The sequence below is a fragment of the Solanum dulcamara genome, chromosome 1 (genome assembly GCF_947179165.1).
Source record: "Solanum dulcamara chromosome 1, daSolDulc1.2, whole genome shotgun sequence".
NCBI classification, from domain to species: Eukaryota; Viridiplantae; Streptophyta; class Magnoliopsida; order Solanales; family Solanaceae; genus Solanum; species Solanum dulcamara.
The window spans coordinates 23,695,635-23,720,340 of NC_077237.1; the positions used below are offsets into that span (position 1 = coordinate 23,695,635).

The 24,706-nt window shown below is 36.7% G+C and overlaps 2 protein-coding genes across 2 annotated transcripts; one reads left to right on the forward strand and one right to left on the reverse strand.

Moving 5' to 3' along the window:
• Positions 1-3,148: 3,148 nt before the first annotated feature.
• LOC129903173 (violaxanthin de-epoxidase, chloroplastic) lies at positions 3,149-7,935 on the forward strand. The gene is made up of 6 exons (XM_055978679.1): positions 3,149-3,382; positions 4,917-5,224; positions 5,356-5,522; positions 6,586-6,682; positions 6,763-7,154; positions 7,294-7,935. The coding sequence occupies exons 2-6, from the start codon at positions 4,946-4,948 to the stop codon at positions 7,793-7,795; spliced, it is 1,437 nt and encodes a 478-aa protein (XP_055834654.1). The 5' UTR covers positions 3,149-3,382; positions 4,917-4,945; the 3' UTR covers positions 7,796-7,935.
• Positions 7,936-8,199: 264 nt separating this feature from the next.
• LOC129903184 (uncharacterized) lies at positions 8,200-20,915 on the reverse strand. The gene is made up of 7 exons (XM_055978691.1): positions 20,579-20,915; positions 19,809-19,983; positions 18,258-18,438; positions 18,098-18,181; positions 17,794-17,901; positions 8,977-9,246; positions 8,200-8,532 (listed from the first exon to the last, which is right to left on the reverse strand). The coding sequence occupies exons 1-7, from the start codon at positions 20,874-20,876 to the stop codon at positions 8,437-8,439; spliced, it is 1,212 nt and encodes a 403-aa protein (XP_055834666.1). The 5' UTR covers positions 20,877-20,915; the 3' UTR covers positions 8,200-8,436.
• Positions 20,916-24,706: the final 3,791 nt, after the last annotated feature.

A 24,706-nucleotide genomic window follows, 5' to 3' on the forward strand; every position in this document is an offset into this window, starting at 1 on the left:
TGTTGAACATTATTAGTGCTTATGCGCCCCAAGAGGGCTTAGGCGAGGAGGATAAGATGTGATTTTGGGAGGATTTGAACGAGTTAGTGAGAGACATACCGCCTACTGAGAAGCTTTTCGTGGAAGGGAATTTCAATGGGCACATCAGATCTATTTTGGGAGGGTATGATGATGTGCATGGAGGCTTTGGCTTCGGGGACAGAAATGAAGGAGGAGTTTCACTTTTGGATTTCGCAAGAGCTTTTGAGTTGGTGATAGACAATTCGAGTTTCCCAAAGAAGGAGGACCACTTGGTAACCTTCCGTAGTTCGGTGGCTAAGACTCAGATTTGTTTACTCATTAGGAAGAATGATAAAGGTTTGTGCAAAGACTGTATGGTCATTCCGATCGACAATCTTACAATCTAACATAAGCTTTTGGTAATAGATTTAGGGATCAAGATGACAGAAAGAAGAGGGTCGGGGATGACCAACCTAGGATCAGATGGGGGATTTTGACCATGGCTAGTGCCCTAGAGATAGGAGAGAAATTGAAGGATATGAGGCCTGGGATAATAGTGGGGATGCGAACAGTATGTGGAATAGAACGACTAGTTGTGTTAGGGTTGTAGCAAGGAAAGTATTGGAAATCTCGACAGGTAGCGTGGTCAGCATCGAGGGGACTGGTGGTGGAATGGAGAAGTGCAAAGAAAGGTGGAAGCAAAGAAGATGGCGTATGCAAAGTTGATAGAAAGCAAGGATAAGATGGAGAAGTGGACGAATAGGGAATTTTATAAGATAGTGAGGAAGGAGGCGAAGTTGATGATTTCAACGGCAAAAACGACAGCTTTTGAACACCTTTATGTTGAACTAGAAGAGAAAGGCGGGGATAGAAAATTATTCAGGCTATCCAGGGCGCGAGAGAGAAGGGGACGCGATGTGTATCAAGTGAAGTGCATTAAGTACGAACATGGAAAAGTATTGGTAGAGGATACCCTCATTAAACAGAGATGACAGTCATACTTCTATAAACTCTTGAATGAAGAAGGGGACAGAGAGATTGTATTGGGAGATTTGGAACATACAGGGAGGCATCACGATTTTGGGCATTACAGGAGTATTACGGTCAAAGAGGTTAAGGGTGTTGTGCGTAGGATGCACTGGGGAAGAACGACAGGATCTAACGAGATTCTTGAGGAATTTTGGAAGAGCACGAGCTCAGTAGGTTTGGAGTGGCCGATTAGATTATTTAATGTCATCTTTAAGACGGCAACGATGCCCGAAGAATAGAGATCAAGCGTAATGATCCCTCTATATAAAAACAAGGGGGATATCCAGAGCTGCAATAACTATAGAGGTTTCAAGCTTCTAAGTCATACTATGAAAGAGTAGGAAAGAGTGGTGAAGATGAGGGTGAGAAGAGGTGTGTCTATTTCAAAGAACTAGTTCAGATTTATGCCGGGACGCTCAACTATAGAAGCCATTCATCTTATGAGGAGACTGGTGGAGCAGTATAGGGAGAGGAAGAGTCACTTGCATATGGTATTCATCGACCTAGAAAAGGCTTACGATAAAGTTTCACGAAAGATACTATGGAGATGTTTGGAGGCTAAAGGTGTACCTGTGGCGTACAATATGGTGATCAAGGACATGTATGAGGGTGTCAAAACCAAGGTAAGGACAGTAGGAGGGGAATCAGAGCACTTCCCAGTTGTGATAGGGTTGCATCAAGGATCAGCTCTCAGTCCATTATTGTTTGCCTTGGTGATGGATGGATTGACGCTACAAATTCAATGTGAGATATCATGGTGTATGCTTTTCGCGGATGACATAGTCCTGATCGATGAGACTCGTAGCGGAGTTAACGCTAAGCTGGAGGATTGGAGATATACCTTGGATTCTAAAAGGGTTTAACTTGAGTAGGACTAAGACAGAGTACTTAGAGTGCAAGTTCAGTTGGACAACTCAGGGGGTTGGCGCGAAAGTTAGGCTTGGTGACCAGGCCATCAAAAGAAAAGTAGTTTCAAGTACCTTGGATCTATCATGCAAGGCAGCGGGGAGATTGACGATGATGTCACACATTGTATTGGGCAGGGTGGATGAAATGGAGGCTCGCTTCTGGTGTGCTATGTGAAAAGAAGGTGCCACCACAACTTAAGGGCAAGTTCTACAAAGTGGTGATTAGACCGGCTATGTTACATGGGGTGGAGTGTTGGCCAGTTAAGGTCTCTCACGTTCAAAAGATGAAAGTTGCCAAGATGAGAATGTTGAGATGGATGTATGGGCATACCAGGAGCGATAGGATTAGAAATAAGGCTATTCGGGACAAGGTAGAAGTGGCCTCGGTAGAAGACAAGATGCGGGAAATGCGATTGAGATGGTTTGAGCATGTGAAGAGGAGAGACACAGATGCCAGTGCGGAGGTGTGAGAGGTTGGCCATGAATGATTTCAGAAGAGGTAGGGGTAGGCCGAAGAAATATTGGGGAGAGGTGATTAGACAGGACATGACACTATTACAGCTTACCGAGGACATGACCTTAGATAGGAGGGTGTGGAGGACCCATATAAGGGTAGAAAGCTAGTACATAGTCTCGTTATTCTTCCGTATTAGTAGGCGCATTAGCGCACTATAATTTCTTGTGCTCCGATTTCTATTATTATCTATTACTTTCTATACTTTGATTACTCTATTTTATCTGTGTCGCTTTCGTTATTTGCTTTCCTATATCGCTTTGAATTTCTTAGCCTTATCTGACCTCTTTTTATGCTTCTATTGAGCCGAAGGTCTCTCGAAAACAGCCTTCCTACCTTGGTAGGAGTAAGGTTTGCGTACACTTTACCCTCTCTAGACCTCACGTTATGAGATTTCATTGGGTTGTTGTTGTATATATATATATATTTAATTTAATATCATTTTTAAAGACCCTTATTTATCTAATATAAATAGTAATTTTAGATAATTAATTTATATTTAAAATTTTTAATATAATCTTATAATTACACTTGTGCAACCAAACAATATACTTATAATTACATTTTAATTACATTGTGAAAATAAAATAAATTATCATAATTACTAGAGTGCTGAGACTACCTAATAATTACACTAATTACAATTACCAAATGACCTTTCCAAAGAGACCCTAAGATCTTTTTCTGACCAAATGCCAATTGCCAAAACTTCCAAATGCAGGAAGAGAAAAAAAAAAAAAAAAGAGGAGAGGAAGTGCAGAAACAAGAAATGTGGTGACGTTGCTAATCTAATTATCACAAGATATCTTATCCTCCTCCATCCATTTCCCCTTCACTCAACTTAAAGACCCAAAATTCAGAAAAAACATACAAACCCCACAAGACTCCTTATACTCAATGTTCAATCTTCATAGCACTCTATTTACATGAGGTCAGTTAGTGGGATTTCTATTTATATTTCACTTCTTCATGTCTCCAAGGTCTAGAGTTTGGTCTTTTACTGATTGAATATGATTCTACATTGACTTACCACTTTTTTTTATGATGTGCTTATATTAATATGTACCTTTACTTAAGTTTAGGGCATTCTAAAATTTTGTTCTCGGGGTGCAAATGGGAAATAATTTTTTTTCGGACTTAATGTTAAACTGAAGGAAATAGAAAGAGAAATGGAGGGGTGTGTGGGAGTGGAGGGCTGAGTTCTTGATTAATTGTGTAAAGTAGAGCACAAAAAATGATTACGAAAACTTGTAGTTGGAATCGAAGAGGAATGTGGGTAGTGGCGCAGCCGGATTTTGACTAAGGGGGTCAAAATATAAGAAGTAGACACATGAACTAGTCTAAGGGAGTTCGACATCTATTATATATACGTAAAAAATTAGTTTAATCATTTATAAATAGTATAGTTTTCTACCTAATGAGGTCCCCTAACCACAAGGTGGCTTTGCCACTGAATGTGGGAGGTTGAAAACTGACATGGAAGTCGGGGTGAGAGGGAACAAATTAAGAGCTTAATTATGTTATGAGTATATAGATAAGTATCAAAAGGATAGCTTTTCGATAGTTTCATTGGAATCTCAATGCTGAAATAACTGAAGCAGAATGCTCGAACAATAAGAGCAAAGTGAACACATGAATTTGACTGGGGATTGGATTGATTAAGCAAAGCATGGTTTCAGGACAATATTGTTGTGAATCCAACAATGTGGTTCATTATGAACATCAAAATCTTAACAAAAATAACCTCATACATGAACCAAATTCTCCGACAGATTTAGATCTGCTTTGTCTTGGTCTGGAGCTCATCTACAGAACAGGGAAAATGTTAACCTAGTCTTTGTGGCGGGTTTCATCAAAAGATTTTTGTTCCACGGAAGTTAGTCCCTTGACCTTAGAATGATTGCTCAAATCTTAATGCAACCCCTCAGATTTTTGTAACAAGCTCCGGTATATTAAAGACTAATTAACTGATCTTTTATATTTGGAGAAAGATTGGAAGTGTTAGGAAATGGAGTGTAGCTTTTGATTTCTTTGTAAGTTTTGTTTAATAGGGGAGTTTGCTTCATTGCTATTGTATTGGTTAATTATAAGCTTTTTGCTGCTAGAGGTAATAACCAACTTTATTTTTCAGATGTTTCATAGGTTATAGCTACAACTTTTTCATAAATATTTCATCATTGGATCACCCTTTAATCTTGATGAGTTGAAAATTTATCTGCATTTCAATATTTGACCCTAATTACTTATGTATTATAGAATTTCCATCTACTTGTGAATGTGGCAAAATTCTTGGCTGTGACTCTGATAGTAAGATTTAATATGTACTGGCGTGCAACACACGCGTGCACACACATAGAATGCATCTTAGACCAATCAGCCTATTATGTTCGCATGTGTTGCATGAGTAGATATCAATCAAAAAGATTTTTGAAGATAGCACAATCTGATATACCTCATTTCTATAGATTGGAGTTGGTGGTCATCCGGTTGAATAATGGCGCTTGCCCCCCATTCAAACTTTCTGTCCAACCATGAAACCATCAGCTGTCATGTGGGGTCAAAGCTTCAGAGTCATAAAAGATTTAGCTGCGCAAGGACAGATTACTTTGGTGCTATAGTCATAGTGAAAATTTGTTCTAGAAGACAGATACCTACATATTTGCAGAAATCTCCTAGAATACGCTCTAGTTTGGATTCTAGAGGTCTGCAACTATCATCACAGGGGAAACAAAACCTCTCTTCTGCACATAGTGTTAACCAGAATGGACCTAAGGTGACTTTTGATAAACTGTATTCTGTTGCTTCTCATTTACTACTTTCCGAGGGAATGTGGGGATCTAGCTCTGTCCTCTGCATCCTTTTCATCCTCTTCTTTCTCTTTGCTGACAGACATCCTCTATTTAGGGAAATACAATATGCAAAGTTCCAGAGGATGTAGCTTTGATGGTCTGGAAGAAATGGGGCCAATTGGCCAAAACAGCAATTGTAACTATATTCATTTTGTCAGTTGCTTCAAAGGCTGATGCTGTTGATGCTCTCAAAACTTGTACTTGCTTACTGAAAGAGTGCAGGTAATTGTGCAGATGTTACTAAAGTATGAAGGAATACTTCCTTATACTAAGCTACTAATATATTTTGCTGCGTAAGGATCACAGCCTAATTTCTTCTAAAAACCAATGAATTTAATAAGAAGATGGCAGTAAACTACTTAGACCTTTCCTGATTGCTTTGCTACCCCTTGTATGTTTCCTTCAAGAGTTCTGAGCTTGTTTTCTTCTATCCCATATAAGACAATATAAGGAATGTGAAATAGGTTCTTGTTTGTACTCTGTGGATTATCATCCTGGTTTAAAAATTGAGTGGTAAAGATGTAAATTTCAGTTTTGACGGAGCTATCTTATGTTAACCTCCTCACTCTGAAAAATGTTGAGTTGAAGCTTTTTATGATCAACCGTCCATAATTCCCCGATTCTAGTCATTTTTATCAATGAAATCAAGTTTTAAGCATGTTCAAAGTGAACCATAATCCCAACCGTAATGCTTTTCCATCTAACTCCTTTTTGATTTTGAGATTGTTAAGACTTTCTGTGTTCTAAACTTCTACTTAGGCCAAAAGAATAGCAGTATGAATTTAACTTATTTTCAGCAAGTTTTTTCAGACCATTATAGTGGTAAAAATAACTGATACTGTTGCTGTGCTAGGGATGCAGGAAAGTTTCTGCCAGTATTGTCTCGATGAATATGTCAAAATTTGATGCACTTGATTATCCCAAAAATTCTTCTAACAATCCAATTGTTTTCCTTCTCTCACCTGGCCACTAGAAGAGCAATGCTTTGTTACTCCCTCTGCCAAAACATCTTCTTTAGCCCATTCCATAAAGAATGTCACGTTTCTATAATCATAAACAACATAACTTTTACCCTTAATGAAACGATTTATAGCCACACAAATGTCTAAGGTTTATTTGAGACCACAAACTTCGGAAGTCTTCTATTCTTTCTTAAATGTTTTGCCAAGTCAAACGGTGCCACAAAAATTAGGACGGAGGGAGTAGTATTGAAAAGTTTCTATCCTCCATTCGAGCATGCATGTTTGACACTCTTAGGTGACTTACCGAAGTATTATGCTTTCAGGATAGAGCTTGCAAAGTGCATCGCAAACCCTGCATGTGCAGCTAATGTTGCCTGTCTCCAGACTTGCAACAACAGACCTGATGAAACAGAATGTCAGGTGTCTACAAACATCTTGTTAAACTGAATATTGATTTGATCAGATTTATGGAATATTAATATGCTGGAATATTGGTGCAGATAAAATGTGGTGATTTGTTTGAAAACAGTGTTGTAGACGAGTTCAATGAGTGTGCAGTCTCCCGGAAGAAATGCGTACCTCGTAAATCTGATGTCGGTGACTTTCCTGTACCTGACCCCAGTGTTCTCGTCCAAAAGTTTGACATGAAAGATTTTAATGGAAAATGGTTCATCACTCGCGGTTTAAATCCCACATTTGATGCTTTTGATTGTCAGTTGCATGAGTTCCATACAGAAGGAAACAAACTTGTGGGAAATCTGACTTGGAGAATAGGGACACCTGATGGAGGATTTTTCACTCGATCAGCCGTGCAAAAATTCGTGCAAGATACAAAGTATCCAGGGATACTCTACAATCATGATAATGAGTATCTTCACTACCAAGATGACTGGTATTTCCCTTCATACCTCTTTGATATCATGTCTCCGTACTGGCCTAATCCATACTAATAGATGAATATTTAAGCTTGGGAGAGATGTTTGTACTTGCATTGCAATTCACCTTAACATGTGAATTGATTTTCTCTGCAGGTATATTTTGTCAACCAAAGTAGAAAACAGTCCAGATGACTACATATTTGTGTACTATAAGGGCAGAAATGATGCATGGGATGGATATGGTGGTTCTGTACTTTATACAAGAAGCTCAGTTTTGCCTGAAAGCATTATACCTGAGTTACAAATTGCAGCTCAAAAAGTTGGTCGTGATTTCAACACGTTCATTAAAACAGACAATACTTGTGGCCCTGAACCACCCCTTGTTGAGCGGTTGGAGAAGAAAGTGGAAGAAGGAGAGAGAACAATCATAAAAGAAGTCGAGGAAATAGAAGAACAAGTTGAGAAGGTGAAAGATAAAGAAGTCAGCTTATTCAGTAGACTGTTTGAAGGTTTGAAAGAGCTGCAACAAGATGAAGAAAACTTCATAAGAGAACTCAGCAAAGAAGAAATGGATATTTTGGATGGACTTAAAATGGAAGCAACTGAAGTAGAAAAACTCTTTGGGAATGCATTACCAATAAGGAAATTAAGGTAAATATTGTTGAGAGAGAAATATTGAAAATTATTCACATGCAGAATGTATAGCTTCTATTTTATTTATTTTAAATTTTTTGCCTGGAATAGATTGCTCATTTATAACATAAATAATATATTTCTTCTCCTTTAAAATCCCTATCTGGTGTTCTAATATTTCAACGTGTCCATATTCTGTTTATCTTAACTATAATTCAGGGCGGAAGAAATTTAAAAGATGTTTATACCAAATCGAACAATTTTGATTGAAATTATACATCACTTCACCATGGGTTGGGTGATAAAAGTTCTCAACCATGTCTTGCATTTTCTGCTTTGTGCAGACTGTAAGATTTTTCCTCTATGCATCAATATGCAATTTACGTTTCCCAACATTTCAGTAGAATCAAATATGTGAACTCAATAGTACGTGCAAATAACAAGTTTGATCCATTACACGACAGAACTATTTACAATCTCATCTAGTGTTCCTTACTGATACCGCTAAAATCAGAGGCCTTGGCTCATTTCATTCCATACACAAACTACATAGTGCAAAAAAGGTCAACTTTCTTCACCAACCGAACATAGCTTGTGATTCGAGCAGTTTCTGCAGATCTTTTTACAAAAAGAAAGTGAAGGACCACGAAATACGAATCATGGTCAGCTTGAAGAACCATCAGTCAAACAGTGATCCCAGATTAACCTCAAGTTGTCTTCAAGCATTTTAAGCACCAGGTTTTCATCAATCGCTTGCTTCTGCATTTTCGGTAAGAAAATGTAAAAATTAATTATTTCAGTAAAGGGGCGAATCAGGAAAAGAACAGAAAGGCATATCAATTCAACAATGAAGAGACACTACATGGTTATGTTTGTATTTCCTTAGCACATGCCAGTTATGTAACCATTCGCTAACATGAGCTACTGTAAATCTGAATTATATACATACAAAAAGTTGGATAATTTCCGACGGAAATGAACCAGATTGGAATCAGTGATAAAATTCTGTTGCTCCAGTTGAGCTGGATGATATTGTGCCCAATTTGGTGCATGTAATCATTAAGTGGATACAGGATATACTATTCAAATCTTATTTGTAAGAATATTATGGTATGGTTTGGTGTAACGGTACCAAATGCAAGCATGCACAGATGTATTACCAACAGAAATTACATAATTGCTCATCAGGAAAAGAAAACCTACCCACAATTGGGATACAATCCCAGGCATTTTCAGGTTAGCTTCCTGTGCAACCTCACCAGTTGAAGATCTGAAATCAAATCGATCTGCATGTCGAAGCTTAAACCTAATTAACGAATTTCCATATGATTTTGCAGTTGTGTGCCAGACACCGATAACAGCATATTGACTCCCTGAATAATCCTTGCCAAAGGGCCATCTCAACCCACCCTTAACTTCTGAGTCCATAACGGCAGAACCAATAAGATTTTTAATTCCATTGATCTCCTCATCCTGGAAAAAAGTAGAGTAATCCAAATAAGAACATACTCTTAAGCTATAGAGATAACACTACTGGTGTCCTTTCAGTTGAGAGTGCAGAAGTCTCGATGAGAAGACAGAAATTAAAGTCCATGTAAAATGAGTTACACAGGAAAAGGTCCTTGTTCGTCGGAGTGGAGTTATAATATGTACATTAGAAGTGCAAACAAAATTTCACCGTTACTCTCAACTCTATGGGTTTTGTTGTGCTCTTATCCTTGCTACCCTGCTCATCTCATGAAAGGAGCTCGCTTTCACGCAATGGAAGGTTCATGCAGTAGCCAAAAAGCATATGTTCCTCAGAAGCTTGAAACCTAGACTTTAATCCTTTACATAATTACAGACTAAATTCTTTTGATGAGAAGCAATCATTGATGTTTCATGCATACTTCCAAATTCTCTGTTTTTTCCTTTTATTAGGCTGATATGCACTTTAAATCCAGGAGTGCTGTTAATACCTGTACTTGCCAATGTAAACATCAACAGTATCACTGTAATGACCCTGAAGGTCATTTCTGAAAATTCTTGGAAAATTACCATTTTACCCCTCCCGATAATTACTCCGAGTCATGTTTGATCAGTATACAAGGTTAGATTTGAAACTGGACCGAAAAGTTGAGATTTTTGGAATTTTTGGAGTTTTGGTGGTTTTAAAATTGAAATGGTTGACTTTAGCCAACATTTAGTGATAGCAAGCTCGAAATGGAATTCCGACAATTTCATCAGCTCCGGAATGCGAAATTTGGCCTAGGGGTGTTGTTATTTTTAGTTCCAAGGTTGTTATGGTGATTTGGACCCTTGAGTTGTGATTTTAGTGGAAGTTAAGGCTAAATTTTGACTTTGGTCAACATTCAAAATTCGGACGCTCAAATTGGAATTCCTTTGATTCCACTGGATTCAGGAGGTAATTTTAGGCCTAGCTAGAGCTTCGATTTATTTTTCGGAGGTTCTGAGGGCATTGTGGTCTTTTTGGGTGAAAGTTAATTTGTTGTGGCCTTAACGGATGCAGGGTCAAGGAGATCCCGGATCCATGTTTTGATGGTTCCATTGATTTCGGAACGATGAATTTAGTGGGGTTACATATTTGATTGTGTGCATGGGATTCCGAACGAATCCCGAGGGTTTATTCGGAGGATTTTGAGTCTTGGTATGTACCGTTTTGATGTCTGGTTTTTCCTCTTCGTGTACGCATGGCTCTTTTTGCTGCATTCGCGATGGGCTGAGTTTTTAGCCTTCGCATTTGCGGGGACTTGGCGTTCTGGAGGGTTAGGTGTTTGACCCTTGCGTTTACATGGGTGTTGACCTCGATCGCGAAGGGTTCTGACATTTGGTCATCGCGTTCGCGTAGGGGTTGATGGCGATCGCGAAGGGTAACCTCTGGTAGATTAATTAAATTCCCAAAATCGGGATTTCTTCCCCATTTCACCATTTTTGGACCCTAAGAGCTCGGTATAAGCGATTTCAAAGAGGTTTTTCAAGATTAAACTTTTGGGTAAGACAGTGATTTTAACCCCTAGCGTTCATTACTCATTTATTAATTCATTGTTTTAACATCAAATCACTGTTTTTGAATACAAAAATTGAGGAGTTATTCATGAACTTGAATTTTTAGAAAAATTGGAGTTTAAGCATGATTTCTAACACATTTTTCGATACGATTTAGCATATGAGTTCCTAAATCCTTGGATAACATGTTTCCAAAGAAAATTTCCAGATTTTCCCTTAGTCCTCAGGTTTGACTTTTTGGGTCAATTTGGACCCTATCTTCAAAAATAGCAAATGGGCATCGTTGTTCATGATTTCTTATGGGGATTCTATATGTGATTAGATTGTGTAGATTCGGGGGCTCAATGTAAAGGGAAGGCTGAAGTGCCGGGTTGATTGTATTCTCTTTTAAGGCAAGTGGACCTCTTTGACTTCTTTAAAGTGTGTTGAACCTTGTATGCCTTACTTGTGTGTTTGGGAGTAATGAGAAATGGTGAGGGTCTTCGTATTGTTATGCTTGTTATCAAAGGTTGTCCGAATGATAGTAATGATCATGTGGGGTAAAAAAATGAAATCGTTGAAATATTACTATGTGATGTGTCATGAGTGAATTGGATGACCTTATTGATTCCACTTTTGATGGTGTTCCCATGATTTTGTGTGATTGGTTATTGATGTGAACTTTGTCATCCTTTCATTATGCATATGATTGTGCCTATTTGCATTGGTTCGAAGGCACCATTATGAAATTTGTATCCTCGATATGCTGAAGGGAAATGATTCCGACAATATGATATGCCGAAGGAAATGGTTCCCGCGAATGTGATATGCCGAAGGGAAATAGTTCCGACAAATGCATGGACCTTGTGAATCCCCCATGGGTCCCGTGAAGCTATACAGTGTGTGTGTATCGATAGGATAGACAAGCATCACTTTATATGCCATTTGCATTGCATTGCACCTCAATATTATTGGTTGATTTGTATGATGACATGTTATTGTCGTGACTGTTGATTGAGAACTTAAAGCCTCTTTCATTTAGTGTTCATCGTCGAATCGGATGCTTAACCCCCATCAATGGTTTGCCACCAAATGTTATGTTCTACCTCCTCATTTCTGAGAGGTAAATCGTCAACCGCAACACTGACTATCCAGTATTGTTGCTACCGATCCTATTTTTATGGAAAGTCTATTGATGTTATTACCCATTGAGTTAATTCTATTGTGTTATGTCCATTGTCACTAAAGTATTGTTGTGTTGGGCTACATTCTGTGGAGTTTGTAGTATGTGGAGGTTCGGATGGTGAGTCAGGGTGAAGTGTGTTCGGCATTACTTTATTTAGGGTCAGCTAGGGACGCTTGCTAAGTACTAGTGTTGTTTGGTACTCACTCCTTTGCTTTTCTACACCTGTGTAGGTTATTGGCTCCGTTCGTTCTGATCTTACTCCTGCATCAATGTCCGGGGCTTGCACTTAGGAGTACGTGAGGTAGCTGCTAGTTGCTCCAGTAGACATCACATGCTCTTATATTATGTCTTATTCTAGAACTAGAGACATTCAAACTTGTTCTTTCATTGAATATGTATTATTACCTAGTGACTTGTACAGGTGAACCAGGTTTTGGGAAAGGATATGTTATGTTATGATTTTCGCAATGCCAAGTTATATTTAGTTCTTATTTACTCTCTTACTTCTGCATTTACCCTTGTCGAGGGATTGTTTAGGCTGCCCTATCTTGGTGGATAAAATAGGTGCCATCACACTCGATTTTTGGATCATCATAAATTGGTATTTGATACAAGCCAAGTCTAGTAGAGTCTCGAGAATCAGCGCGGAGACGTCCATTGCTTATCTTTGAGAGGCTATGGTGACTTTTAGGAAAGTCTTCACTTCTTTATTCTCTACTGTACATCCTTGGTCTAGTCTAATTCCTATCACCTCAATCCATTCTCTCACTTATAGTGCGAACTCGTGCTTGGTTTTGAGCGCTTCAGTTGGGGTATGAACGAGTGGTTTGGTGTAAGATCTAATACTAAAGATGAAGTGGTAGACGTATGGAAAGGATGTGCAGTCAGACTTGGACTGTTCAGTGATTCGAAGAGTTTGATTAAAGTCTTGGTTTAATGATGCATTTTGAGGATATCCGCATGGAAAGATGGACAATGGTTTGAGGGGCTTTATGAAAATATTATCTTCTATAGTTAGTGCTTCCGCAACGGGCTGCCCTTTTTTAGTGCTTCCGCAACGAAGAGAATGGAAATGTTTTAAGTGCTATGATATGACTGCTACAGTGGTACCTGTGTTCACTTGGTTAGAGTTATGAGTTACTCAATGGGCAGAAACGTGTGGGGCAATCCGAGTATGACTTTCTCGGTGGTCATGATGTGCTCTAGTGGTGGATTTAGCAGACTTTCACGATGTGGTACTAGTGATATATGGAAACGGAGGCATCGGTTATCAAGTGTGAATACTAACTACTTAAAGAGTTATCAGTTGTTTCACCTACTCGAGTAATGAGGTTTAATCTTGCATTCACATTTGAGAAACCAACTGGTTGTTACTACAGACACTTGAGTTAGGCATTGTTTATAAGAAAAATTATAGTAGTGGATCTTTGTAAGGTATTAATGTGTTTGGGTTGTGAAGTGTACTTCGAGGATCTAATTGGGGACCGGTGATTTCACTATAAGCCAAAAGGAGTAGATCGATATTGAGGTAATAAGCTTATGGGTAAAGGAAATTCCAACAAGTATACCTGTGTGAAGGCAATTGGGAGTGCTAGCGAGAAAGTACGTGTGGAAATTGGTTAATTCACATGATTTGACTGTATAACTGGATTGAGGTATCATGTCAACAATAAGGTTAACTTCGTGATGATGGTAAGGACTATAGAGCATGGTAATAAGAATTCAGGACGGATTATGATTAGGATGCAACTATATGGTAAGGGTTTTGGTTAAAGGGATCCAATATGGTAATGATAACTTGTTGGTATCTAAGGTTGCGGTTTACTACTACTTGATAAGTAGCGTAGTCATATGGAAAGTTGTATGATGTGTTATAACACCGCTCGAGTAGAACTGAAAGGATTTCAACTTATAACGAGAAAATTTAGTGGGATGTAGTTTGGCCTTCGAAAGAAGGCAAGAGCAAGAATATTTACTCAGATTGTAAAGTCCAAGGATTTAACTTCAGGGAGTTGAGGAGTTGGGTTCAGAAACACATGGTTTCATCCGTCTTTCTCTGGTGATGGTAATAGTGTCAGGTGTTCATCAGTCGGGTTAAAAACTGTTGAGTATGCTTCAAGAATGGAGTCTACGAACATTTGGCTCAAGTGTTGTGAGGAGTCCTAAATGGTTTTGAATTCGGTAACTGGCATGGCTTGGTTTTCTAATGAAAGATATGGTGAGATCAATGGGAAAGTAGTTGACGATAAGCTAAGGTATGCGATTTCCTAAGACCTTCCAAGTACGGGCTGATGTTGGTTGATAAGGGGATTGGTTTACATGGTGTGAATTAGAATTCAAATTTTTCATTGTAAGTCTACATTCGTGGTAGTAGGTTTTGTCAGGGTATGAATTGGTAAGGTAAGAAATGATTGGTCAAGTCGATTATTGAGCATTTAGAAGAACTTGTGCATGATTTGGGTTGTAGAGGTTATTACTTATAACTGTCGAAAGGCCTAACTAAGTGTTTCACTTGAAGTTTTTGATTTAGACTATGAGGTGAAATGTCATAGGCTTTTGGTAAAAGGATAGGATTGGTAAATGAGTTAGCGAAAGTAATAAGAGTCACAAAATTCTTGGGGTGATCAAGGGTTTCTCTAAGATTTGACAGAGAATATAATTGTTTGAATGGTGGTTAAGGCATGGCATGTGAAATGGTTGCATGTAGTTGTTATTTTCTCAATAGCCTTAACTCGATGGAAAAGTGCTATCAGATTTTGAATTAGTGCTATTAGCCTTGGGTAGGACCAATTTCCAGCATGGAATGTTTAGAGTAGGCTTGGGGCGGATAGAAGTCTTTCTTTTGGGAAAAGAGAGGTCATAATTCAGAGTTACGGAGAGTAGCAGTGTATTTGCTAGGGAATTTTAATACTAATGATGGTTTTGGAAGTATGGGTAGAGGATCAGTAAGGTCATGATATTTCATTGGCACTGAATTTTTGGGTTTCAGTTGTCAGGTTATAGTGAATATGTTGGATTTTGATGAGTCGAGTACGTTTTGAATTGTGTTGGTGATCAAATCAAATATCGTAGGCAGAGAGAAGTCAAAAAGATGGGAATTAGATAACTGGAGAATTTTGAACTGTGGATACTACAGAGGGAATATTCTGAGTAAAGACAAAGGAGAATTTTGGGCAGTTAGGGTGTACTAATAGTACTGCATGTGCGAACCTTGTTGAGAGTGCTTGTATGAGATCTGTCATGGGAAATTGCAATTTCTCAACAGTCTTGGTATTCATCTTGTCATTATGGACATGTTTCAGCTATGTGTGATTGACTTTGAGGGCCATAGGGCCTAGTACTGCCATTTTCAGGAGTGTTTACAATCACAACTACTGTTCCAGCATCCTGACAGTGTTATTAGAGGTTTTGTATGCTTGGGTTTATCGTTCACTGGGTGGTTACTTGATCATCTCCTTTTTTGGGTCAAATTAGTTGGGTTCTCTCTTGATGAGTACGCGTTGTCTAAAGATTAGATTTTTGCAGCTTAAAGATTGTGGGAGAATTATGTTAAGAGCATGAAATTTTACTAAGATCAGTGATGGTTTGGTGATTTTACGCCTAGATAGAGCTTCAGTTTATTTTTCGGCATGCCCTTTGTACAAGCAATCATAGGTATTTCAATTGTTCATAAAAGTACACACCAAACTAATCAAAAATACCAAGAACAAAGATACGTTGAAAAAAAAAATTTAGTGGATCAGTTGTATTACATAAGTTAATTCCTAAAACGCATGAAAAATAAAGGATGAAAAACAAGACGAGTTAGAAAAATATTTACCTTAACCCGCTAAATTTAACTTATCGTAGCATACCTCATTAAGCATTTCTTCCTACTTTTACCCTGCTCCATCGAGCATTCTTAAAATTTCTTGTGTTTTTTATACTTTTATTTTGTAATGTTTAACTTTATTTTGCACTTTTTAAAAATTTTAAATTAGTATCTATTCAATCAAATGTTACTATGAAAATCGTCAAGATTCTCTAAAAGTGTGCAAAAATAGAGTTACTAATATTATAATGCATATTCAAAAGATAAATAAATGACATTGTCAAATTTTTAATTTCAAATAGTTCAATTAACTAGGTTAGTCATCATTTGTAAAAAAGAAAAATAACGAATAAATCAAATAAGTTTAGTTTCCATCTATCTAACATAAAATTGAAAAAATAGAAAAAGAAATTCCATGAATTCTATTAAATTGATATTGTTAAAAGGATAATGATGATTTTTAAGTTTCTTCATTCAATTACATCTAATTTACCTTATTTTAAAAATATATATATATTTCTAAGAAGAATAAAAAATAAAAATAAAAAGAATGTGTCTAATAAATTTAAACAAAGACAAATTAGATAGAAGAAAAATGGTATAAAAGAGAAAAAAAAGGAGAAGAAGATCAAAGCCCAAAAGTTGAGTCTAACTAAGTCTTTACTATGGGACTTTCCCGTTTTGCAAAGCATTAAAAAGGGGAAAAGACTTGCTGCACATGGGATTTGAACCCATGACATAGGGGCAATTTTTGAACCCCTTATCCATTGAGCTAAGCTTCTCACTTGTTTTCAGGGGGTTCATTTTAATATATATACTCATAAAATCAGAATTTGACCTTATATATATAGTGTAATTTTTCGACCCCTGGACACCACCTAGATCCGCCCCTGGGTGCAGTGTGTTCGACATTACTTTATTTAGGGCCGGCTAGGGATGCTTGTCGAGTACCGTTGTTGTTTGGTACTCACTCTCTTGCTTTTCTACACTTGTATAGGTTACAGGCCCGGTTTGTTCTGATCATCCTCCCGCATCAGTGTCTGGGGCTTGCACTTAGGAGTACGTGAGGTAGCTGCTAGTTGCTCCAGCAAACGTCACATGCCCTTATATTATGTCTTATTCTAGAACTGGAGACATTCAGACTTGTTCTTTCATCGAATCTGTATTATTACCCAGTGGCTTGTACACATGACACCAGGATTTGGGAAAGGTTATGTTATGTTATGATTTCCACAATGCTAAGTTATGTTCAATTCTTATTTCCTCTCTTACTTCCGCATTTACCCTTGTCGAGGGTTGTGTAGGGTGACTTGTCTTGGTGGGACAAGACAGGTGTATCACCTTAGTTTTTGAATCGTGACAATCATCCCTGGTACTAGATGACTGGATAATTATTAAATCTGGCAAGCAACACTATTTATCTAGAAGATAATGGCATTAGACTTAAAGAAAAATCATAGGACACCTCATTTTCCAACTAAAGGAACTCTACTTAGTTGGTGTGAAACTTCACCTTTGGTTGGGTTTTGGAAGCCCTTAAATCTGATTAAGATAAGGGTAGCTACTTTGAGATCCCAAAGCACCACCCTAATGCTGAATGCCTATGAAGAATATCTTCATTTCTAGTTTTTGCCTCTGTATCTTCCTTTTCCTTTTTTTTCTCTCTTCTACTTCCCCTCTCTTAGGTTTCATTGTAGAAATGATTCATATCTAGCTCATTCCATCCACTACAGAGCTCCAATAATGTGCATGGTAAATCAGACCTGTATTTGAGCATCTTAACTCTACTGGAGTCTATAGGGTCATCCCAATAGGCTATTCACTTTACTGTTCTCAAACATCCAACCCTCCCCCAAAGCCACGAAACATGCAACAACAAGAAATTGCACCAAAGTAATTGACAAGTTACCCTTCTCAAAAAAAAAAAGTAATTGAATGGGAATGTTTCCAGTTCAGCAAATATAAATCCAAATATAGGGCAGAACTTACAAATATGATCTGACTTTCAAGATATTTGATCCTCAAAGAAGTAACTTACAGATAAAGCCGTCATGATTCTCTTGGTAAACAACATCAACCTCAGGTCTAAACTTTTTCCAAGACAGCTCATGTCTTCAACCATGTTGCGTACTCCGTTCACCTCAATCTAAAAGAAAAAGTGCAGCGTCAGAAGATTGATAAGGAAAGACAAACTGCAAGAAGCAAGGCATGCAAAAAGATAGGTAAGAGGAGGTAAATATGTTCATGACAACACTTAATGTTGTTTTGCTAAAGTTGAAAAGTAAACGGTTAATTGGGCATCTTACAAGTTCATCACAAGAAGCAAGGAACTGAGAACTAACCTTATGGAGCTGAATTTTCTCCTGATCCTTGACCACCGTGCATTTGCAGGTGACAGTTAAATCAGAGCGCACGTTGTCTGAAAGCTACAAAGCACAAGGGATAGAACTAAAAGAACCAACGCATAAAGAGAGACATTTGTTAGAAACATGAAAATATTACCTTAACGTAGTATAATTCCTTCTCCTCCACATATTCTAAGCCAAGTTTCTCAACTGCAAGGTTTCCTATATATTCCATATATGAAAGAGGAACATTCGTATAGAAAGATTTTTTCATTTGCCTCAACATCGCTTCACCCAATGGGTTACTATTCAGGGATTCTTGACTATTTGCAGAAATCCTACATCATAGAGAATTTGAGGAGGATTACATTTCAAACATGCACTGGATTTAAAAGACTCAACAAAGCACTGCTTCAGACACCGCAAAAGAAGTAACATTATAACATCTAGGAGAAAAGTTAAAGAGTTGCAAGTCAAAGTAAAATAAGTTTGTGACCTAAAGAACTTCTAGTTCTAGATAAGTCCTAATTTGTCTTACAAGACAAAAATTGAGTACTATAATAAAATGGATTTGAATAAAGCTGATATACAGAGAATTCATATAATGACTCCCAGCTAGATTGGAATGGACGCATAGCTGGTTGATTAATTATTTGTTGATGTAATATTACTTGGAGACATGATCTTAAAGTAGCAAATTGCAAAGACCACAATTGTGGGGCATGAAGGCTAAATTATTACAATTTTGACGAACGAAAAAAACCAAGTAAAAATGCAAATTAATCTCTACACCATTCTCTTGTTTGATTCTATATGCCAGTTTATGCAAAATTAGAAAACACAACATGCCCATCAATATAGTAGTCATTTAGTGATCTTTTGAGTTTTGATAAGGTCCTCTAGTAATCTTTTGATGTAGCAATATCTGTAGGGACTACAAGGCAAAACCAAATGATAAAGGAAACAACTTCCAATAAGTTTGTTAAGAAAAAAAAGTAGCATTGATGTCTTCAATAGGGTTTTACTAACCTCCTAATGACAAACATTGAGAAGAGATTACCCATCTAATGAATATCTTCGTTACTTCGTCATATGTAGATAATATAAAATTCACACTAATGGTAAAAAAAACTAATAGCGATGGTGTCTGTATTGCTTGTATGCACCTCAACTATTCCACTAGGAACCTACTTACTACTGCACCAATATAGGTACCGAGTAACTCCTCACACCAAGGCTTAGGCAAATAAGAAAAAATCACGTGTTGTTGTTTATGTCACTGTGTTACTCTAAACTCTTTGTGGAATTCCTTATTTTGACTTTCATCCATGTTCCTTTGGGTCATCCAGTAAATTGAGGGTAAAAAAAAGGGGTGAGGGTGGGGGGAGAAGGGGGCGCACATCCGATCATGCATTATATTAATTCTACTTGATTCCTATATTCTTTAATTCCCCAAAAAAGTTAATGCTTAAACACATCCCAATTTTCAGCATGTGCATTTGCTATTATTCTCAAGCCAAAGGAGATAAATGACGGGGGATACGAAAGAGAACAGCCACCCCTATTTTCTCCAGGGGGTTTCAGTTGTTAAATGGTCGCTATATGTTTCAAATAAAAAGGATACATGGTATTAGTTTTCACAAGGGTACAAAAGACTTCAAGGATTCCTAATATGACAAGCTTAATATGAGAAATGAACAATACTAACCCATAAAAGAGAATTCTTCCAAAACGAGCAACTAGAGCAGGCTTTAATTGTTCCATATTAGATTCCTCCATTTCACATTTCACACGTTGAAATGACAAAAGCAAGTCCTTCATCACACTTTTAGCCACCAAACGCCATGGCTCATCCATAAGCTCATTTGTTCCTTCACTGCAACCTAAAAAAGTATATAGCTCAACATAAATTTGTCATCCATCTCATTCTATATCCTGTATATGAGTACGTGGTCTTTCAATTTCGTCTCTCTTTGCAATTAATCCTCTCCTTTCCATTTCTTCTAGTATTTTGCAATTGTGACTATTTACTCGTGTAATGCTACATTAAAATAAAAAGAAAGACACCTCAATCCTAGCAGAAAGAGAAGCAGCATACTCAGATGATTTTCCCTCTATCTGTTTTTCCTACAATATGAAGACAACCGAAACTCATCCTCATTGGAGTTGTTTGTGACGTTCAAAGAGTTCCACTCATACACCTTGGCGAAGAGAGAAATTTAAATATTTTCTGACCTATATATTTAGTATAATATATATATATTATAATTTTTTGATGAAGGGTGTCGGACGGGCTATAATGACAAACCGAAAGAAGTAATAAAAAAGCACTCTCTGCGTACAACTATCAAAGAATAAAAGTACAAACACTTAATGCAACATTTATCAAATACATTAGAAGCAAAACAACATATATAACCCAGAAAGGAGTTTACTGTTAGCGGATCATCTTCCTGAAAAAGAATAAGAAATTAGTACCTTGCACTAGGACAAAAGAAAGAGGTTTTTCGCCTGATTTTCGGTCCACAGAAACAGGTTCGAGCTTCACAAGAGATGAAAAGTGAGAATCATCAGTCAAACAAATAGGGAACCATTTCCTAACTGCATCATGAGCATAACGGATCTCGTTCAAATACTTTTCCTTTCTCTTGTGCTCCCCAAACGACATGAAATTCAGGTTTTTTCTAAAGGCAGGTATCAGGGATTCCGGTGCCGGAGTTGGTTTCGGCGACGGCGAAGCCTTCGTGTGCCTCTTGTGCGGTGGAATGTACGACATGCCTCCACTATGATCAGTTGCTGACTTTTCAGTTCTAGACTACACAGTTCTTAGAAAGGAAAATTATACTAAACGTAATTTAATCTATTTTTATATCTATTACACTGTTTAGATTGATTTATTTTTAAGTAGCTTATAAATTGAAAATTACTTATAAGTTAAAAAAAAAATAGGTGCAAGCCAACTTCTTTTTTTTGACTTATAAGTTGTTTTCAACTTATAAACTGCTAAAAATAATAAATTCATCCAAATAAATTCAACTATTTATTGGTTTATTTTAAGCACAAAATGACTTTAAGTTAGCTAGTTAAACACTAAAAAAAAGCTGAAAACAGCTTATAAGTCAATCCAAACGATCTCTATATCTATATATAATATATAATATAAAACCAAACGTAAACAAGCTTATTTGGCGTTCTCTAAAGCCATCATTAAGTTTCATTAAAAAATTTAACAATCATATTAATTAATTATATATAAATTATTATATAAATTATTTAAGAATTGAAAAGGCCACTTCATGTCTTCTCCTTTCCTAATTTCTTTCAACTCTTTTTAAACTTTTCACTTTATATTTTAATTGTTGTGATATATACACTAAAATTAAAATTAAAAAAAAGTGATATGACATTTTTTTAGGTCAAGAAATTTAATTTATTTTATTGGGCTTCTTCTTATTATAAATTGACAATATTTTTTTTATTTTAAGTATTTTTCTTTTTTTATGTAATGTATTTATAAGCAATAACCACTCATAACTCATATCTCTTCAATTTCTACTCTTAACTATATTCATAACTCTCATAATTTTTATATTCATAACTCTCATAATTTTGCTTTATGAAGACTCTCATTCAAAGTTAGCCTTTATCTTCTCCATCATTTTAGCTTGTGAATTATAACATGTAACAGAAAAGGAATATATGAAGATAAAAAATATATCATTCTCAAGTCTTTTTTTTATTTTTATGTATTTGGTTGTGCTTTCTTAATTTTAGAATATATTTCTTTTACATATTTGTTATCCTCCTCCAAGCAAGTATATATATATGACCAAGAAAATCTTTACGATAATCATACTAAGATAATTTTGATAGCGGTGATATTTTTAATACATCATTTTTGTGTGATTGGTCAAATAGTCAATTTTTGTCTAACACTAATTTAATAATTATAAAGTGTAGTGATTATAATATTTGTTAGATATTATGATTTTGAATTGTTAGTACACTCAATTTTTATTTTTATTTTGCAGATGTGTTGTATAGTTTAAATTTCTTTTTTCTTTTTGTTATAATTATTTTTGAATTGGTTTGATTAAAATAGAAATATTATAAATATCACACATAGTGCAATATCATATTAATAATTGTATATATTTCTCTTGTATTTTATGTTATTATCATTAAATAATTTATTTTATTTATTCATAATTATGTTTTATAAATTATTTAAGTAGAAAGATATGATGAGGATTTTAATATAACTTTAGGGAGCGGAACATGGCGATGGATCTACTTGCAAAGGAAGGTCTAGAAGAAAACTTTTTGAAGCATAATTAAAAATTATTTTTGCTAGAGATTTTTTTACTTTAGCTTGTAATAGTAATATAGTGACACCTACTGACAACACTACTTTTTTAGTTCTCAACGATCCTATTTTTATTATGAAGCATAATTTATATAATAATCTTAATTCAACCAATAGAATTATGATGATTAGTTTTATATTTATTTTTCTCGCAAAGAAGATTAAAAATGAAATTATTTATTCTATAATATCATTGTTTATTCTTTTACGTATGTAACAATTTATTTCTGTAGCTATTCTTTTCTTGGTTGAAATGTATTTATAATTTTATTTTATTTTTCCTTTTTATTACATTATGAATGTAACAGTAAAGACCATTTTTTTGTATGTCTTAATGAAGTACGTAACTATCTAGCTAGATGAGGATGGCTTTATATGGATATGGTGAGATAGCCATATCTGCTCTCAAAAGGAAAACCCAAGGAATTTTCTATCAATCAAGGATTTGTAATGTTTCCTTGATTGGCGATGCTCGTCCATATCAGATATGTTCATGCAATATCTTATATCCTTCTTTGATAGGCTCTCTACCTTGTACGGAGGGCTTCTTTGATTCTGATTGTCATTTTGATTGACACTATCATCTCCCATTCTGATCTTCAATCAGTGAATCAGTGAATTCTTCTTTCCATTCTAGTCTTCAATTAGTGAGATGTTTATCATTTGTTTAGCTCTACTTTGATTGGTGGTATCTTCTTTCCATTCTGGTCTTCAATCTGTGAGGTTGTTTAGGAATTTTACTTTCACTGATTTCCGCATATCTTTCTTTCATATGTACAACAACAACAACGACCTAGTGAAATCTCACAACGTGGGGTCTGGAGAGGGTAAATTGTATGCAGACCTGACTCCTACCAAGGTAGGACGGTTGTTTTCGAAAGACCCTCGGCTCAGTAAAATCAAAAAAGAAGTCAGAGAAGAATAAGAAGTTCAAAGCGATATGGAAAAGCAAGTATCGAAAGCAACCCAAATAAGATAGAGCAATCAAAGTAGAAAAGGTCGTGGAAGTAATAGATTATAACAAACATCAGACATCGGGATTATAGTGGGCTAATACTCCTACTAATAAGGTAGAATGGCGAGACTATGAACTAGCCTTCTACCCTAATGTGGGTCCTCCACACCCTCTTATCTAAGGTCATGTCCTCGGTAAACTGTAGTTGCGCTATATCTTGTCTAATCACCTCTCCCTAATATTTTTTTGGCCTACCCCTACCCTCTTCTGAAACCATCCATGGCCAATCTCTCACACCTCCGCACTGGGCATCTGTGTTTCTTCTCTTCACATGCCCAAACCATCTTAGTTGCATTTACCGCATCTTGTCTTCCACCGAGGCCACTCCTACCTTGTCCCAAATAGCCTCATTTCTAATCCTGTCACTCCTGGTATGCCTACACATCCATCTCAACATTCTCATTTTAGCAACTTTCATCTTTTGAATGTGAGATACCTTAATTGGCCAACACTCCACCCTGTATAACATAGCCGGTTTAACCACCACTTTGTAGAACTTGTCCTTAAGTTGTGGAGGCACCTTCTTGTCACATAGCACACCAGAAGCGAGCGTCCATTTCATCCACCTCGCTTAAGCCCGTTTAGGGCGCATAAGCACTAATAATGTTCAACGTGATCCCTTCAATGACTACCTTAATCGACATTATCCTACCAGTGACTCTCCTAACCTCCACCACCTAATCCCTTAAATCACTGTCTACTAAAATACCTACCCCATTCATGTACTTTGATCTACCAGAGAACCAAAGCTTATACCCGTCTACCTCCTTAGCTTTAGAGCCTATCCATTTGGTCTCTTGGACACAGGCTATATTAATCTTCCTTTTCTTTAGAATTTTAACTAGCTCTATGGATTTTCCCATTAATGTCCCAATGTTCCAAGAACCTACTCTCAGTCTAGATGCTCCTTTAATCCACTTACCCTCCCTTACCCTCGGCCCTGTCCCCATCACCATACCCGTCCTCGAGCGAGAACATGACCCTAGTCTATCATCACTACCCAAAGCCACGAAAACGCATATGAACTAATAAATTATTTAAATAAATTATTCAAAAGTCAAGTCAGCAAAATGTCACTACAAGTATATGAACAAAGAATAGATATAAAAAGAATAAAAGATGTGGAAATCGGAGGTACCAACTCCAGCCGAAATGAATCCGATTGTCGTCGAAGGTGAGTTCTTCGGTGTGGAAAAATCTGACTAGCCGTGTTTCCAGACACAAA